Here is a 19,020-nt window from a genome sequence, read left to right on the forward strand (position 1 = left end):
ACAAGGGTGTGTGGTCCAGGCTTCAGCTACTCTTTGATGCTCCATCTAATACACAAAGTCTCTGACAGCGAAGTGACCATTCTGATGCTATAACATTATTAACCACGGAAAGAAGAAAAAAACCCCACCCAATTTAAATCAAATGAGGCTTGAGACCAGCGGAAAAAAACATAATGTGTATTTTGCAGGTTTAAGACAACCCGAGACAGACAGTGAAACAATGGACTATATATGCAGATATAGACCTCGTAGGCACCATCATCAGTATGAGCCACCTATATTTAAACTTGATTCAGGTCACGTTCAGACATAAGCTCTTATTTACAAATATTTAAATTAAATACAACCTGAATGTTTTGTTACATATATATATATAAAAGAAAAAGAAACTATACAACTCAGAGCAGTGTGTTGTTTTAAATAATTACATTTACATTTAGGCTCCAGGGAACCACTGGTGGTAGTCAAGTCTTTATGACTCCTTCAAGAAAATCCTTTTCTATCATCTCTTCAATTTTTTGCCTGGCTTTGCTGGAGAATGCTTTGTGATTCTCCAGTTTCATGTCCTTGTTGGGGAAGGAGTTTGAGTAAAGGATGGGACTCCCTGAGTGTCCTCCGCATCGGCTTGTGACTTTGCTGTTGAAGACCTGGCTGAGGACATTGAAGAAGGGCAGAAGCTGCTCCATGCTGCGCATGGTACAGAGGGTGAGCAGCAAGTGCCCTGGTTCCCAGCCCAGTGTCCTCCCCGAGCAGTCTTCCTCTGGATTTTTCTGCAGCAAACAAAAAGGGCGTTGTTACTAACAGTAATGTAATATGTTATGTGAGAAATGGATACAAATGCCAGCATCAAGTACATGTTTCAGACTTGATTAAAGTCCACTGGATCTTTTAGTGCCATTTGCTAATTTCATATCAAGGCACTTAATTACCCTTTCATAGTAGTTTTCAACTAGATCACAGAGGTGACTTAGTTTAAATGATCTGGGACAAACAAAAAAAAGGGTCATATAAAAGCTGAGGATTCTATGTTATATCCATACATGGTCCTTGGTTGGAGAAACAAGTCTCTCATAGAGGACCCCCGTGCCCTGCTCAGATATAGCCCATGGTAGCTCAGAATCCAATTGGGTTTCCCTAGTAAGGGGAACAGGAACTATTTCTGACATGAACTCAATGACTGGCTCCTTTACTCCCTCTGCCCCCAAGGGAGGAACAGCCTTGCTAGGCCAACAGAGAAGGACATCGCAGCCAGTCCTGAAGATACCTGATAAGCTAGGGTCAGACGGAAGGGGAGGAGGACCTCCCCAATCAGCGGACTTGGAAAGGGGCATGGGAGGAGATGACGGAGGGAGGGTGGGATTGGGAGGGGGCTATGGCTGGGATACAAAGTGAATAACCTGTGATTAATATAAAAAAATAAAAATTAAAAAAAAAAAAGCCGAGGATTCCTTACTGCCGAATTTATGGTCTAAATTTGCCACAAGCTAGTTACAGGGTTCAAGAGTGAAATTAGTCAGTACCTTACACAGAAAAATTGACATAGGAGGGAAGCTAGATGTTGACTGACAGGACAGGGCTAGTCTCCAGCTTCTGCCTTTTACTTACTGTCCTGCACTGGTGCAAGACAGCATTTTTGCTGATAACATATCAAAAATTTTACTTTTGCAGCCAGGAAGTCAAATGAGAATGTATGTAAAAACCATTCACTAGGCACAGAGCTGCTGTAAATTGGATATGGCAATACACGCTTACATGCTTAGCACTTGGGAAGATGAGGCAGGAGCATCCCAAGTTCAAGATATAAGATCTTGTCTCAAAACTGCAATAAAATATATTCTAGTTTAAGAACTCAACTAAGAGACACCAACAGCTACTGATAAGCCACTGAAGGTGTTTGCACTTGCAAAATCACAGCACAAGAAGAAAAAAATGATGAAAATAGGAAACACAGGAAGGGTAAGTAAGCCTGTCACAGTCCTTCACCAGTGGTGTTCTTTTGGATAGTGCTAAGAAATGGACTTTATTATTTTGTTAACAGTTTCCTTTGATCCCAAGGTTGGTTGTTTATTGTGTTAGAAATGATGTTAATAGCATTTTAACACTGAACCCTATTTGCTTTAAAATCGGAAGGAAAACAGGTATGTTATAGTAGAAATGCTACAGTAATCAAGAGAAGATTAAAAGTGGGAAATGGCTGTTGCTTAGTTCATTAAGCCTCCAATCTAGATTAAAGGATAAACACTATCTTCTATGTCACTTAAATGCCATCATACAGTTCCTGGTTTACCATATGCCTCTAGTCCCCTAAAAATCAAATTATAATTAAATGTCAAGCAAAGGGTAGATAAAGATTAATTTCTCCTGAAGGGAAGTAAGTGCTTACACCCTCTATAGTGCATTTTGAAATATAGAAAATCACGGTAGAATGACTTTCTGTATTCCTTTAAGAGAGGGGCGCCACCACACTGCAGCTCTGAGCTCAAGAAAGGCACATGGTGTTTTTCTGTTCTTAGGTGCCTGCCCTCAGTATTAAGCAAACATAGCCATACACCCTTCTTTGATTCGCAAGTCTACACCACGAGTGCAGCTTCCTTCCTGCTGACCTCTCTTGTAGCTTTTGCTGCCATATCACAAGCATCAATAGCCACCCTCACCTGATGCTTGGCCATCTCCAATCCCTCCAAAATCTTAAAGTCCTCCTCGTCCTGTGGAAGGAAAGAGAACTCATAGCCTTTGTTCCAGTGAAACGTATGCTTGGCCATGAAGGCCTTGTTTAAAGGGATCTGGAGGAGAAGAGACTTTCCAGTGCAAAGAACTGTCTTATCTGAGGGTCAGTTTCTGGCCAAAGGGAGATTTCCCATTACTAAGGATACATGAATGGCAAAGGGCATGGGCCAGAACCCCACGAATGTTCACTGCGTCTGGGTTCATTATTTCTTCTCCAGTCCTGTGACAGAGTGAAAGTGCTATCCTTAAATTCTGGATCAGACTTTGGTACACAACTCTGTCCTTTTATTTGGCCCCTCAAGATGCAAGTTCCTTGTAGCCTTTAAATAAAGCTCCTAATCGCTTTCTTCCCTTTTGCTCTGCTCTGTAGAGACTCAAATACAGCTTCATTGCTGCTGAGATAAAAATTTTGTGAGCACATGCAGACCCGGTCTCACAAAACCCCTGATCAGCCTCCAGACTATATGTTTTGGAAAGATTCTGAACATAAGAGATGACAGATACTAGCAAAGGCCCAATGATGAACATGCCATTTTCATTACTGCTCTGCCGCAGGGCAAAAATTGGCAGGCTAGTCTGATGCTTACTCAGTCATAAAGGATCCTCTATAAACTACAGAATCTATCTTCCTAGATTACTTATGGTACAGGTCTTTTTTTAAAATGAGAATTACCAAATTTTTTTTTTAGATATTTGTATTTTTGAGTCCCTCCACTAACTTTCTAATTAATAGTCACATTTTAATAGATGACTTTATTCTCAGCAGTGTTTTTAAAACCTCAGGGAGCAGAGGTGGAGTAGAAATGTAAAACCAAAAGATGGCATAACAAGAGTTATAGGAAAGGAGGAAATATTATTAAAGATTAAGTATTGTTTTGAATTTTTTTTTTTTTTTTTTTTTTTTTGAGGCTGGGTTTCTCTTTGTGGCCTTGGCTGTCTTGGACTTGTATACCAGGCTGGCCTTGAACTCAGAAGTCTGCCTGCCTCTGCCTCCCTGTGCTGGGATTACAGGCTACCACACTCGGCTTTGGAAAAATCTTTTGATTCGGTTAAGAGTGATGCTGTGTCAGGTCATCAGATGTATCTCTAGGTTATAAATTAGGAGAGTGAACAAGATCTACTTAGCCACATTTCAGCATGTATACTTTGTCACATGGAAAAACAACGGTTCTAGGCTTGTGACCCCCTTTATTCTGACTGGTCTATCTAGCTAATTGAGTTTTTGATGAGGTATTTCTGTCAAGTTTATTAAAACTTTAAAATGTATGACCTTTTTATTCTCTTGACTGTTCCTTTTTGAACCCAATCTGACAGATTTGTTCTGCAAACCCCCTGTGGTACTGTGCTGCTCTCATTCAACTCACATCTAATTTTCATCATGGCATTGATTTGACTCAACATACTAAACTCTTAGGCTTGTCATAAGGAGCTTTCAGGACTATATGCATTGGTTCCAACGTTTTCACTCATTTTGAAAAGAAATTTAAAAGTAATGTTATTAAATATTTTCCCTATCTTTTTAAAAAATTGAGTATGATAAACAGATACTTCATGATCTTCAAAACCAAGAACTTATTTTCTAAATATCTCAACCTGATAATGTCCTGACTTTTACAAGAAACATTTAGTGACTCACAAATGCAGTATTTAATGTAATAGTTACAAAATTCATAATAAACATTTAGTAAATGACTCACAAATGCAGCAGCATAATTATAAAATACATAATAAAACAAAGAACAACAATAACATATTAAAAATGATCCTAAACTTTAGTACCTTTGCCCTTTTCCGAAGAAGTTTTGCTAGTCGAACCACGTACGGCTTAAATTCTCGCTGATGTATACCCTGCCTTCTCACCTCCAAGCCCGAGTCATCTGAAGCTTCAGGAATAAAGGCCCATCGGTACCTACCAGTGGAAGAATGCTTATATGAGCAAGACAAACCTGTGTCACTGGAGATAAGTTATTATTTAGTAAAGAACATGTCCCCAATACATGCAAACTCAAGGGCCAGGTGAGTCAGTCTGGAGAGTGTCATTCACCTGGTGTTTGCTTTATCAGTAATAGCAGAATTCACCATTTCTACCTAAGTGGTGGTGGTGCATACCTTTAATCCTAACACTCCAGGCCAGCCTGGTTTCTAGGAGTTCCAGGACAGCCAGGGCTACACAGAGAAACCCTGGCTCCAAAAACCAAAAACCAAATAAAAACCAAACCAAACAACAAACATAAAAAAACAAAAACCAATAACAACATCAAAAGCCCCCCCCCCCCCCCCCCACTATTCTAGAGCTGTAAGATATCAGGACAACTTGCAAAGTACTTGTCATTGTTTTATACATGAGCAAAATCAGTATTAAAAATGTTTTTATCTAATAAAATATTCTTCAGATTGTGTTGCTGTAGAAACTGCTCAGGCTTTCATTCCTCCTACCTCAGCCTCCTACTGACTGGTAGGCAGAAAGCTTTTGTGTAGTTGTTTGTACTATAAACAAAGTTGATTTCTCCAACATGCAAAAGTATACCAAAAGGAAGACATTCCATCACAGGAACCATCAGTGTTGCTAGACTTTTGTACTGTATGTATCCTTCCAGAGAGTTCATTCATAGAAGAGCACAGTCACATACTCAACCCTCTCACTTTAAAAAAAAACGCTACCAAAGTCACACAAGGGCTGTAGGTACAACAGTTCAGGGGCAGATGCTTACCTGGCACACTGAAGAGCCTGGGCTCCATCCCCAGCACTAAGACAGCCCCCCCAAAAATAAAAGCAGGCCAATTGCTGCATGAACTATCTTGGAGCTTTTCATCTTATTAATTAATTAATTTATTTTTTCAAGCAGGGTTTCTCAGTGTAATAGCCCCGGCTGTCCAGGAACTCACTCTGTGGACCAGGTTGGCTGGGATTAAAGGTGTGAGCAACTACTGCCCAGCTCTGCTTTTTATCTTTTTTAATTTTTGATTTTTTATTATGTGTTCTTCTTTCTCAAGCCTTTTGCCACACTCCACAGCAAAAAGTAAGCTTTCTAAAATGCAAACCTAATAATATCACTTAATCTGTGGCTTCACATTATCCTAGGTCACATCTATATTTATTTACAATGCTTCCCATAGGAGAGCCTCTTTCTAGCCTCTCCTCTGAATACTAAACTCCAGCAGCACAGATCTTTTAACCCCTCAGACAGATCAGCTCCAGTTCTGGCTGTCTTCATAGTGAGCCTCTAACTCTAAACCACCTCCGTTTAAAACTCCTTTCTGAGTCTGCTCCAAACCTCAAAGTTGGCAGCACTCTCTGCCGTATGGGCAGACAGTAACTTCTACATGTGTTATCATCACAACCCTTTCTGTGCTTGGCTAGTCCCCTCCACTAAGCTTGCAGTGTCTGAGTCTGCATCCCACTACCCCACATTAGGGGCACTCTGGTTTTCAAGTGAGTGGCCTGGGAACACATCCTTCCATACAGTAAGGTTTTAGTGATGAATATGTCACCTACATAAAGAATTTTAGGTTGGATATCAGTGACTAAAGCAAATGTATTTCGGAAAAATCCATTTATTGTCCTTGCTTTTACTTACATCTGAAACTGAGGAAGATTTTCAGAGGGCAATGCCAGAGCCAAATCCAAAAACTTGCAAGCAGAGAGATAGAGGTTTAACCACCGCTGGCTGTTATACGATGTGGAAAAGCCATTACCTCCGGTGTAGGTTGTCTCCAGACCTGCTGCAGATGGCCCTGACGTCCTGTAAGCAGACGGTGTTGTCATCAGCAGGATGTGATGACAAGTCCTGGAAATGCTAAAGCAACAGCTTGTCTCTTCCATAGCCATACTGATGACCAGTAAATGTAGTGATCACGACATCATTGTATTTTGAAAACCTTTTGTTCTTTAAATTTTAAGAATGTAAACATAGTACATAATTTCCATAAAGTCAAGAAACACAAAAATGAAAAGTGGATATTCAACAAATTTTACTACTAAGTTGCTTTCCGTAAGAAGGGTGTGTAGGCTTTCTATAACAATAAACATAGCTATTGTTAGAGATGAAAATAAAAATGTAACACCAAAGAGTTAATAATATTCAAGCCATATGTTCTTTATGTGTGCCTGTATGTTCATGCATGTGCAGGTCCATATGCATGTGTATATCTGTGGGCCAGAGGTCAACCTTGAGTCATTCTGCAGGCACTGTATATCCTGCTGTATGAAGCAGGGCTTCTCATTAGCCTGGAGCTTACCAAGCAGGCTTGGCTAGCTGGAAGAAAGTGCCAGCTTTGTCCACTTCCTCAGATGTGACTGCAAATGCACGTATCACTCCTACTCTTTTCTTTCTGGTTTTATTTTCTGTATATAATTGTTTGCCTGCATGTATGCATATACACCATATGCTTGTCTAGTGTTTGCAGGAGTCAAAAGAAGTTATTGGATCCCCTGGAACTGAAGTTACAGACGGCTGTGAGCTGCCACATAGGTTTGGGATCAGAACCCTGGTCTTTAGCAAAACAGTGAGAGTTCTTAACTGCTCAGTAACCTCTCCAGCTTGTACACTGGATATTTTATATGTGCTCTGAGATAGAACTCAGGTCCTCATCCTCACTTGGTAAGCATTACATACTGAGCTAGCTACCAGGATAGAGACTTGATTCCTAAAGGAAAATTGTAATTTGTAAACTTGAACAATAATGCAATTAAAATATATTTATACATATTAGTAAACTACTTCTAAAAAGAATAAAACTACCGTACATTCAACATTCTGGAAGCTCTAGATATATGGATATCCTGGTCACAAGTTACCTGCCACACTGGTTTTGTTATCTATCCCATGATTCAAAGACTATATCTGAACTACCAAAAGTAGCATGACTAATGTAGTTGAAACAATACTGAATTGTATTAAGTGGAAACTTTGTGTAGAGGCTGAAGTCCAGGAATACCGACAATTTTCTCTATCGTGTTTCCTGACTATATACATTTATATTCAAACAAATAATAGAAATATTCATTTTTAAAATTAAAAAAAATTATGTGTATGGGAGTTTTGTCTACACTTATCTGTGTACCATGTGTCAGATTCTCTAGAACTGGAGGTATAGACAGACAGTTGTGAGCTGCCATATGGGTGATGGAAACTGAACCCAGGTCCTCTGAGAGTTGTCAGTGTTCTTCACCACTGACCCCTCTCTCTAGCCCCAAATAATGGAAGTGTGTAGACAGTGGGGTATAAAGACTCTCCCGAGTAACTCTAGGTAACCTGAAGAATGTAGGGAAAGAAAAGCACACATTACCGTGAAATATCTTCATCAGCAGTGAGCTCCTGCTCCATCAGTAAGAACACCTGTACCTGGAGACCATGAAGGAAATGTTCACTTTAAAGTTGACATGTAATTCTGCCACCATATTTTTTGGTGGAAGTGAGGCTTGGAGGGCTTCTTTGGAAAATCTTCACAATCTCTGAAGGAAGTTTAACTGGGATGAGTGCTGTACTGGAAGTTGAGTGTAGACCTTGTGTCAGACTCTAACAGTCCTGCTCAGCTGTCTCTCACTAGAATTATGACTGCAGAGGACACTAGTTATGTTGGCTATGATAAAGCCAGGAATGTGCCAAAGAGTCCGAGCATTAAACCAGATGAGATAAATAAGGGTGCATAGGCAGTTGGTTATCTGTACAACTTGAGGTTTAAGCTATTTAAGAAAATGAAATCCAACTTGTTTTTACTATTTTCAATTTTAAAAATTGGCAAGAACTGATAATATTAAGTTTAGTTTTCTCCTAAAAAGCATTTAGAAATTCTTTTTTTGGTTTATATTTATAACCTTATAAATTATATAACTCACAAGTTCTGTGATCATGGTAGGCCAGAGTGAGGTAAGATGTTGTGGAGACATTCTTAAAAGCAATACTCTGAAAAACAGGAACACTTGAGAGTGAAGAGTTGGCACCTGGGGCAAACGCAGGCTCTCAACCAATCTCTCTGAAAGAAACAGCATATTTTCAATGCCTTAGTAAGTACAATCATGTTTAGTCTAAATAGAAAAAACCCTCTGATTTGTTGCAGGCTGTTACTTTTATTAGAAGTTAGGAAGTGACATGAGATGTGTACAAAAACCAAGTATTTTCTTATTAGATTTAGTGGATTTTATTGTATAGCAACTAAGTTTGAAATATTTGAATTCTCCATGGGCAGGATAGGAAAGTAGTACTGGTCCATCAACTAAATTTTGAATAAAGATTAAAGTAGACATGAAGAACCCAGACATGGACTACTATAGAAGGAATCTCTTATGTATTGTATAGATGCAACACTTGTCACTTAAAACAAACTATGGCCTATGGCTGAGGCAGGAAGTAGGTGGGGCATCTGGCAGGCAGAAGAGAGTCTGGGTTAGAGCCAGGTGCACAAGATTCAGCTAGCAAGATGTGAAGAGGATGGATGCATAATGCTTGAGCTCAGGTAACTGGCCACATGGCAGAATGTAAATTAGAATACATGGATTAAGTTATATGCTAGTTAGAGAAGAGCACAGCTCTAGGGCCTAGGTATTTGTAACATAATAATAGAGTCTCGTGAGTCATTATTCCGGGAGATGGGGGATGTGAGGAGTAACCACCTACAACAGAATACCGGCTCCTGGGAGACTGATACATCAAGAGCATGCACTGGAAGCCAACCTGCACTATACAATGAGACCTGGTCTCAGAACAAACCCAAACCCGTACCCAAAACAAGCAAGCAAGTAATCCAAGGATGCACAGAAGACTAACTTTTCTATCCATGAAATTAGGTATGCAGGATTAAGAGAGAGAATCCTTTCATGTGAGCCCTCGGGCTCTTGAGGTTAGAGGCTACATAGCACTCCCGGAGTTGAACAGCATATAGTTTGTTTATGGGTAAAGATATTTGGTGGTATAGAATGATGGATGTATCCTTTGGACATAGTCCCCAAACTTATATGATGAAAAATTTCAAAACTCTCATGTAACCAATTACAGTGGTTCACTTCCATCCTGGAAAGGTAAATACCTGATTTTTATTAAAACAGACATTTATGATTATTATTGGTTGTATTAGGGTTTGTATTTCCTTTGCAAAAGGGTCCTGCCAAAAATGTTGTCCATGGACTTAGAAAATGCCTTATCTATGTCCTTTTTTCCCCCCTTAAACACAGCATTTCTTCTGACCATTAAGCTCAAAGAACAGTCAGGATGAGGCAATGGGCTCATGTTCATGGATTGGTAGAATGGTAGAATGGCCATTTGAAGATATAGTTATAGTGCCCAAGTAGGAGACAACAGGCTGGAGGGTAGGGCAGGTTTCTCCTATATATGTTCTGAATCAGTGTCCAATACATGGTACTATTCCTTCTTTAGCCAGCATTCACGAGTCTAGGGGTCAAGGGTAGGAATGGAAATCCTACTACTCACAGTCATGGCTTGTCACTAGCAAAAATTTTGCTTCTTCCTCCTACCCCTGGTTCTTATGCTCTGTTGACATTTGAAAACCAAAGTACAGCTACTGTAGACCATTCTCCATAAAGAACAGAATGGACTTCCAGAAAAGAATGACATGTGGGTCAATGACTAGGAGAGAAGGATCCATCCTCAATGTGTTTTTTCCCCCCAGTAAAAAAGCAGTATATATCTATTACTGCTATTGCAAATTTTTTTATAAGATTTTTGGCTTTTGTGGTCTTTTGATGTAGACTTACTATCAAGGCACTTTCCAGGGAACGTGGAGGCGTCCACCTTCTTAGAAAGGGCAGCTGTGGTGTTCTCTGCTTCTCCAATGTGCAGGTGAACACTGTTGGGACTACTCAGCTGCGAATATGTAAGCTAATCTAATATATTCTAGAGAACTCTGCCAACCCTGACACAGTTCCAAATCAGACATACAAATGTTACTGCCAGTCAAATTCCTGGATCTCCTTTATTTTGTCCTCTTGTTAAGGATGTATTTTCTGACCTGTTGTCTACAGCTAAAACATAGTAAGTAATATACTTGCCTAGAGTAATTAATAGTCATTAATAGACTTTGCATATGAATTCCTCTGATATTTGAACCAAATAGTAAATCATAATGTTTAGAATAAGTCTTTCAAAGTCAGTGTTGATTTCTTTTACATAATGAAGCTAAAAATTTGCAGTTATGTAATACTATCAACTCATGCTTGATTTAATCTGAACCCAAATTAAAATTTGGCAAAGTTATTTTCTAAGAAACAACAGCAGATAAACAAAACACCCAAAACCAAAATAAATACACCCCAAGTCCCTACATTTAAGAATAGAGAGAAGACAAAATGTTTTAATTACTTACCTTGTATGTCTGGAAGGTACTTCTGGTACTGGTCAATTTCACTGCTAAAAATGGCAAAGGCCAACCTTTTGAGAAGCATGGCTCTCTGTTCTAGCTCCACGTCCCGGTTTGCAAAAAGATTGAGAGAACTGCTTTGGGCCACAGCTACTCGAGCTATAGAAAGGAATGGAAGCAGAAGGCTAGCTGGTCATCTGGAAACGACCATTCCTTATTTAAAATGAGTGAATACCCATAGCATGCACACTGCGAGGAATGGAGCAGAGTTGGACCTAGACCTTTCTTTGGTGCAGAAAAGGTGGCAGAGAGTTTGAGTGCACATATGCCAGAAGGTCAAATGGCAGGATTTTGATGTAGACAGACAAGAATACTTACAGTTGTGAGTTTTAGAAGGTAAAATATCCAATAATACCTTTTAATAAAGCCTATCTGTTTAAATCTTTTGTATTACCTTAAAAAATAACTGCTGGGAGATCTGTTTGGTCTGATTCCTGTCCTTCAAATTTAGCTCTTTGCTCATGACCTACTCTGCTACAGCCATACTGCCTTGCTGGTTATGACATGAACTCACTGAGTTTTCTCTCACTCTAAGACCTTTGTAATTTTTGTTCCCTACGCTGACAATTCTATTTCTAGGAAGGGTTGACTCCCTCAACTTCATATCAAATAGGAGCTCTTGGCTGTTATTTAAAATTTGTCACACAGTGCCCCATTTTATTTCTTTTACAACCTCACTTTTATAAATGTTAAAACTTTTATAAATGTTAGCATAATGCCTGGTCCACTTTCATCGCTCAGTAAATATTTGATGAATATGTAAATTTGAAACATAAAAAAGCTGTAAGAAAACTAGAAGAGGTAACATGACACCCTTTTTCCAGATAAGAAAACCACTTGGGGGGCTGGAGAGATGGCTCAGTGGTTAAGAGCACTGTCTGCTTTTCCAAAGGACCCAGGTTCAACTCCTAGCACCCACAGGGCAGCTTAAAACTATCTGTACCCTCAATTCCAAGGGACATGACACTTTCACACTAATGCACGTAAAATTAAATAAATTATACAATTAAAAAAAAAACCACTTGGGATACAAAACTGTATCAAACTTTACAGATTCATAGACTCTCACTGATTCCAGTTCAGTTTAGTGACACTCTTTTTCTCTCCTTTTCCCTTTCCCTACTTCTCTGTCCTGAAGATCCACAGCCACAGTAGATAAATTGCCTACCTTGTCTTACCTACTTCCAGTCTTTTTATCTAGTCAGTAAGTAACAAGTGCCTACTGTATGCTGCTAACTAGGCAGTGTGCTGGGGAAGTAAAAGAGAGTCTTACTCACCATTAAGATATCTTCATTAAGGTATTTATTATTTTATAAAATGAGAGATCTCACCAGGCACTTCCATACATTCATCTCACACACTTTATTCTTGCACACACCTGCATTACACTCTCTTATCCCCACACATTTAACAGTTCTCTTCACTTTCCTACACAACCCTCATTCTACTTCAGTATCTTGGGTTTTGTTTGTTACCGGAATCTAGGCTGGTCTGAACCTTGTGATCCTTTTGCCTTTGTCTCCTAGTGTCTGGGGTTATAGCTGTCCATTCCCACACTGTCTCTTATAACTTAAAAAAAAAAAAATCTGTATTCTGGCTATAAGAAAAAACACAGAATGGTTATCTTTTTCAGTCTATTACACTCCCATAGGAATCTATGTTTAACTTGACAAAGAGCTAATTCAATATTTTTCAGAAGAGAATAGTGCATGCTAAGAATGAATGTACAAGAAGAAATACTGCTTGGGCTATCAGAATACTCACTCATCAAATCTCTGAATGTAGTCTTATCATGTGTCATCAGGTTGTCCATAATTGCTCTCCAGCTGGAAAACACAGGGTTATCATATGCCATTAGGATTGTACTCTTATTAAGGCCTTTCTTTGCTAGACAGAGACTGATGTCAACAAACTCTGTTGAGTAGAAGTGAGGACTACTTACTTATTGACACAGGAAGCATCCATCTGAAAGAAACTGGGATCCATGAACAGGTCAAAGGCTTCTTTTTTCCAGGCTCTGCGTGTATACTGATACCCACTAAGACTGCTGAGTAGTTGGACACAGGCTCGGTAACTAGGGGCATTATGTGCACTGTACAGAAAAAAACACACACACATTAAACCACATTATGCTTTCATTTCAGCCATGGTCTTGAATTTATGTGTGTTCACATTTACCTCAGATACTGACATGGAAACAAGAAACAGAAGAAACCATAAGAAAAATGAGACATAAATAAATTTTAACCATTATAAATGAGTCAGGTTAAGGAAAATATCATTTTGTAGTTGAGGCCAAAAATAACAGTAAGGGGATAGGCTTTCAAGCAGAGTGTGAATTAGCTGAAATCTACTAGAATCATATGGTACCTGTGATTTCGGAGGTAAGGCACAACATAATGCATAATGTTCACAAGTAAAGGGATAACACGCTCTTTTTCATCACTGTAGAAAACCATATCCAGAAGATGAGCCAATACCTACAAAACAGAGAGGAAACAAATTTATCTACGTGCTGAAACTGGGTCAGAGGTGGATATTGATATTCAACTTGGAAGGAAACCAAAAATCCTTAAAATGAGGGAAATCTACACTGAGATAGAGAGGTATAAAAACAGTTCAGGACCCTTCTATGTGACACTTGAGTTAAAAAAAAATTAACTTACAAGTCAAACCTCAGCATTCTCTTTCCCAGACTGAGTTAAAAAAGCTTAAGAAAACCTAGAAGCTAATCAGGCTGGGCTCAAGTCCCACTTCAGTCAATCAATAGCCATACTCTATTAGTCATGATTACTAATCTCTGTAAAGACCCAGCATCTACACCTGTACGGGGTGAAAAAGTGACAAGTGTGGCTATATAAAGGTCCAAACCAAACAAAAACCAAGAACGGATGTATATATGTTGCCAACTGACTATACATGATTTATAGTTAGCCAATCCCACCTTTCCACACCATAATCAGATACAAAGCATATTTATTTATTAAAATATAAACTTAAAAAATCTTAATGACCAAGGGCCAGAAACATGCATCCTGGATTTCTTGAATCACGTTTTATTGTGGGCACTTAACTAACACAGACAGACATGCATTGCCCCAACACTGTCCTGTACTTGGTAATTCTATCTACCAGCGGTTTTTGTTTTTGTGTTTTTTTAAATTGAATTTTATGTATTTATTACAATTTATTCACTTTGTATCCCCAGTGCAGCCTCCTCCCTTGTCTCCTTCCAGCCCCACCCTCCCTCTTCTCCCCGAATGTCCCTCCCCTAGTTCCCTGATAGGGTAGGACCTCCTCCCCTTCTGTCTGACCCTAGCCTATCAGGTCTCATCAGGATTGGCTACATCCTCTGTGGCCTGGCAAGGCTGTACTCCCCAGGGGGAGGTGATCAAAGAGCCAGCCACTGAGTTCATGTCAGAGACAGCCCCTGTACCCCTTACTAGGGAACCCACTTGGAAATTGAGCAGCCAATGGGCTTCTATTGAACAGGGAGTCTAGTTCTTCTCCATGCATGGTCCTTAGTTGGAGTATTGGTCTCTGTAGGCCCCCTGGGCCCAGGTGTTTTGGCTCTGTTGTTCTCTTTGTGGAGTTCCTGTCCCCTCCAGGTCTTTCTATCTCCCTCTCCTTCCATAAAGATTCTGGTACTCTGCCCAAAGTTTAGCTATGAGTCTCAGTACCAGTGATTTTTTTTACAAAAGCAAAATAATTTTTGAAATTAAGAACTTCTCTATGGGAATTTATTATGATGTGTACTATTCACTGTTTGCTTGGGTGTGCACGTAAAAAAAAAAAAAAGACTTGATGTTTACCTCAGAGAGCAATGTCAGTGCATGGACACTATATACAGAGGGAGTTATGTTTGAGGTTTCCATTGCAGGTGACAGCATATCTAAATAAAGAGAAAAGACCGTAGATAATGATTAGTATTTTCTCACTAAAAAAAGCTACTAGCTAATAATGAAAAAAAGGATAACCATATGTAATAGGGCTAACTAACTAACACTGCTTAGTAAATATATGCCCAGAGAACAAGACCAAAGGAGAGCAATACCTTCAACATCAGACTCCAAATTGGTTCCATCTACCATTATTTTGGGAGAAGGCTTAACTTCCAGATTTCGTCGGAGCCATGTTGTCTGTTCTAGAGAGGAACCAGCAATTGCACCAATAGCATCCACTACTTTGTGAGTCACATCCTGGAGAAATAAGGAAGAACTATGTTTGTGTGCACACACACGAAAATGAGTTATAAATGCTAAGTGTTTTATTTTCTGACAAATAGGTGTTTCATAATATCCATGCCTACCCACTCCCTCACCCTGTCCTCTCATGTAGCTTTGACTGGACTCAAACTCATTGTATGTTGTCGATATTGGCCTTGGACTCCTGATCCTCCCGTTTCCTGAGAGCTCAGATTATAGACATAAGCCGCCACCCGACACTTTTTTATATAATAGACCATCTTACTGAATGTGCGTAGTTATAAAGGACATTGTCTTATAGGAGTCCTAATTTTAACTTTTAATTTTGGTAACAACCTTGAATTGAGAATGCCTTACCTGAAGGTCTCTTTGGTCTTTTTTATTTTCCAAACTAGGATTTTTCATAATAAACTCATTCAGAACCCTGTAAGATACATTTTAAAAAGAAAAAAAGTTATCAGTCCAAAGCAAATGATGTTATGTAACTTCTTGCAATATTTTCCAATTTTAATATTTATGCATAAAAGACACAATGATGGTAAGAGCAGTATTGAATGAACCCTCTATAAGAGAACTATAAGAGATCCAGATGTCTTATAATCAACAGCAGGAGAATCTGTGGCTAAGACAATAAACAGTAATGATAAAAGAAATCTTCCTCTCTAGTTTTTGTTATTTAGCCTGCATCTCAGTGTCTCATGAATCTGGTGCTGTAAATGACACTTCTCAAGTCTAGAATGTTGAGCAAATCACTATCTACTTCAATGACATGTATTAATGGCCAGGACCTAAGAATTTATTACCTATTAACTCTTTTAGTCCTATTAACAAGCATATAAGATAGGTACTATTACTGTTTTCATTTGACAGAGGAAAGGCTAAATGACCTACCCAAAGGGCATATATCTTAGTAAAGACGCTGAGATTTGAGAACAGGTAGACTACTGAACATCCTCAGGTGTTTCTCAGCATTCAATTTTTTTTTTTTTAAGATTTATTTATTTTATGTATATATGAGTGCTCTTTCTGCATGTACACCTGTACACCAGAAGAGGGCATCAGACCCCAGTGTAGATGGCTGTGAGCCACCATGTGGTTGCTGGGAATTGAAGTCAGGACCTCTGGAAGAGCGGCCAGTGCTCTTAACCGCTGAGCCATCTCTCCAGCCTTCAGCATTCAATTTTATCTTCTAAAATATACTTCTACTTCCTGTTCACTTCTCTTCCTTTTCTCATGGTCAAATAAATATCTTTGAAAAAAATCCTCTTCCTTCCCCACTCCACCTACTCTTACAGTTCTATGCTTATTTCTTGCTATTTTTTAAATGTTGCTGCTCTTCTAATCATCCCAAATTCTTCCAGAAGGTGCTACCTCTCTCTCTTAACCTTTTCTTTGTGCATGTGTGCTGTGATGAGCATGTGGCAGTCCTTGACTTCCACCATGGTTGGACACACAGCTCACTGTGTGTGCCATGCTGTCTGGCTCACTGCCTCTCAGCTCACTGCAGCAGCACAGGGACTGCAGACACAGTCTACTTCCCTGGACTTGATGTAGTCTCTGTGGATGTGAGCTCAGCTGCTTAAGCTTTCATTGCAAGTGCTTTACCCACTATGCCATCTCCTCAGCGCCTTCTTTTTTATTTTTTAACTTTTATTAATTACACTTTATTTACTTTGTATCCCCCCATAAGCCCCTCCCTCCTCCCCTCCCGGTAACACTCTCCCTCCCTTTTCTTCACGCATGCCCCTCCCTAAGTCCACTGATAGGGGAGGTCCTCCTGTCCTTCCTTCTGATCTTAGTCTATCAGATCTCATCAGGAGTGGCTGCATTGTCATCTTCTGTGGCCTGGTAAGGCTGCTCCCCCCTCAGGGGGAGGTGATCAAAGAGCAGGCCAATCAGATTATGTCAGAGGCAGTTCTTCCTCCCATCAGCATCTTCTTAACCTTCCTTCACAGGTGCCACACACACCTCTCCTGGCTTTTAAAATTTTCTGATGATTCCTTTTTTTTCTAGCTCCTTTCCCTTATTTTTCCTGTTCTCTAAATGCTAACATCACATTGTTTATCTTATCACCTTTCACTGAAATATAATTCCTAGCCCCCAAACAAAAGGAGCACCATCATCTCCTTACAACATGAGGTCACACCAATATCTCTCAGTACTTTCATTCATACTGCAATAACATTCAGGTTTCTTCCCAAGCAGCTCCTGTCTCCCTTTTTATCCACCCAATTTCTTATGCTTTCATTGCCTGTGATATACCATCACCAAACCAGATGATGCAGCTTGTCAGTATATCCTTTTCCTGCCTATCTTCATAAAGGCTTTTAGCTCTGACCTTTGTGATTCACTTACCAGGTTTTTATTAGAGTTCTATTACAAATTCCCAAACCTGACACTACCCAGAGCGATGCTTACTGTTAGTGAGGTACGGGTGACAGCTATTTATGAAATAATCACAGATATTATTAGCATAGATCTGAAAACTCAAAAATACAAAAGGAAGCAGACTTTTTGAGAAGACTCTTTATGTGCAGGATTCTGTGCACCTCTTCTGTGAAGTTCCTTTTAGCAGACTCATTCACCGCACCCCTCATGGTGCTTCCCTACTAATCCAAGATGATGACTGTTCTAACAGTTTTGTGCTAAGTGTTCTACATCTTGTACATGCCTAAACATATGATATTCCTTCCCAATTCCTCCTACTTACAGACCTTCTAGGCCTGGTTCTGCCTCTCAAGATGCCTGTGAATAGACAGATCACATGGCCACACAAAAACATGTTCTTCAGCAACCAGGAGAGTGAGAATTATGCTTTCATCAAAAGTATATGGTATGCATGTGTATGTACCCATACATATGTATAGGTATATATTTCTGTGTGTGTTGTTGGAGGCTGAACTCAGGTTCTTTTGTGTAATATTTGCTCTTCTACTGAGATACATTTCTAACCCTTCAAAATAACATGTTGTTAAGAGAGATTACTTACCCAAGTATAAGAAACTGCCCCGGGGCTGGAAGACTCAGCTGTATAGAATCCTTTAGAAGGACTAGTAGTGACGTCCAGCTGTCCACTAAATTGGGCACTGGAATTCTGAAAGATAAACAGTTTGTATACATAGAAACCACAGAAAACTTTCATTTCCTCATGTCTTCCTACAGTTCTTAACATATGTTCTAAGTTGTCTGAAGATTTAAATTTTTGTAGACTATGAAAGAACAGAATTCCTAAAAATCTTTTATTTTCTACTAAGAAAAGGAAGCACATTTTAAAAACTTGACATGATTTCTTAATTTAAGATTTGCTATGGATAGAGCTCTTGTCACATACACTATAAAAAGCAAAATATAATTGCATTAATTCTTTAAAACTTTAGTCCTTCTCTGCTGCATACCAGCCTCCTGCCTATAAAGAAATGAACAGGATTTCTCTTTCAGTCCAACCTTCACTCTACCTGGACCTAAACAGAAACTTTATGCAGTTCTCGCTGTAAGTCACCATCAACTTAAAATACACCAAAACCACTACTGATCATCATTAGCCACAGATTAGTGTGGCGGCTCCATTAGAGATTAAGATTCAGGTTCTTTCGGGAGAACTGTATTAGGACACTGCCTCTACTCAGGGTCACCTAACAGCAAAAGTGAACACCAAATATGAAGATATTTGCAAGTTATTAGCATTTTTTTTGAGACGAGATCCCTGGCTATTCTG

The 19,020-nt window shown here is 39.3% G+C and overlaps 1 protein-coding gene across 7 annotated transcripts in view; it reads right to left on the minus strand.

The window, feature by feature from the left end:
• Positions 1 to 161: 161 nt before the first annotated feature.
• Positions 162 to 19,020, minus strand: part of Dop1a (DOP1 leucine zipper like protein A) — a 105,751-nt gene continuing 86,892 nt past the window's right edge. For 4 of the 7 annotated variants that reach the window (XM_060384661.1, XM_060384662.1, XM_060384663.1 and 1 more), the window contains 14 exons: positions 18,295 to 18,399; positions 15,663 to 15,729; positions 15,155 to 15,299; positions 14,913 to 14,992; positions 13,471 to 13,580; positions 13,043 to 13,192; positions 12,865 to 12,926; positions 11,047 to 11,199; positions 8,567 to 8,703; positions 8,017 to 8,072; positions 6,306 to 6,470; positions 4,507 to 4,636; positions 2,655 to 2,705; positions 162 to 770 (listed from right to left, as the gene is read on the minus strand). In XM_060384661.1, the coding sequence (XP_060240644.1) occupies positions 465 to 770; positions 2,655 to 2,705; positions 4,507 to 4,636; positions 6,306 to 6,470; positions 8,017 to 8,072; positions 8,567 to 8,703; positions 11,047 to 11,199; positions 12,865 to 12,926; positions 13,043 to 13,192; positions 13,471 to 13,580; positions 14,913 to 14,992; positions 15,155 to 15,299; positions 15,663 to 15,729; positions 18,295 to 18,399 (1,717 nt within the window). In that variant the 3' untranslated portion in view covers positions 162 to 464. The remainder of the gene's footprint in view (positions 771 to 2,654; positions 2,706 to 4,506; positions 4,637 to 6,305; positions 6,471 to 8,016; positions 8,073 to 8,566; positions 8,704 to 11,046; positions 11,200 to 12,864; positions 12,927 to 13,042; positions 13,193 to 13,470; positions 13,581 to 14,912; positions 14,993 to 15,154; positions 15,300 to 15,662; positions 15,730 to 18,294; positions 18,400 to 19,020) is intronic. The other 3 variants (XM_060384665.1, XM_060384666.1, XM_060384664.1) reach the window with 1 other exon arrangement.

The sequence above is a fragment of the Meriones unguiculatus genome, chromosome 6 (genome assembly GCF_030254825.1).
Source record: "Meriones unguiculatus strain TT.TT164.6M chromosome 6, Bangor_MerUng_6.1, whole genome shotgun sequence".
Classification (NCBI taxonomy): Eukaryota; Metazoa; Chordata; class Mammalia; order Rodentia; family Muridae; genus Meriones; species Meriones unguiculatus.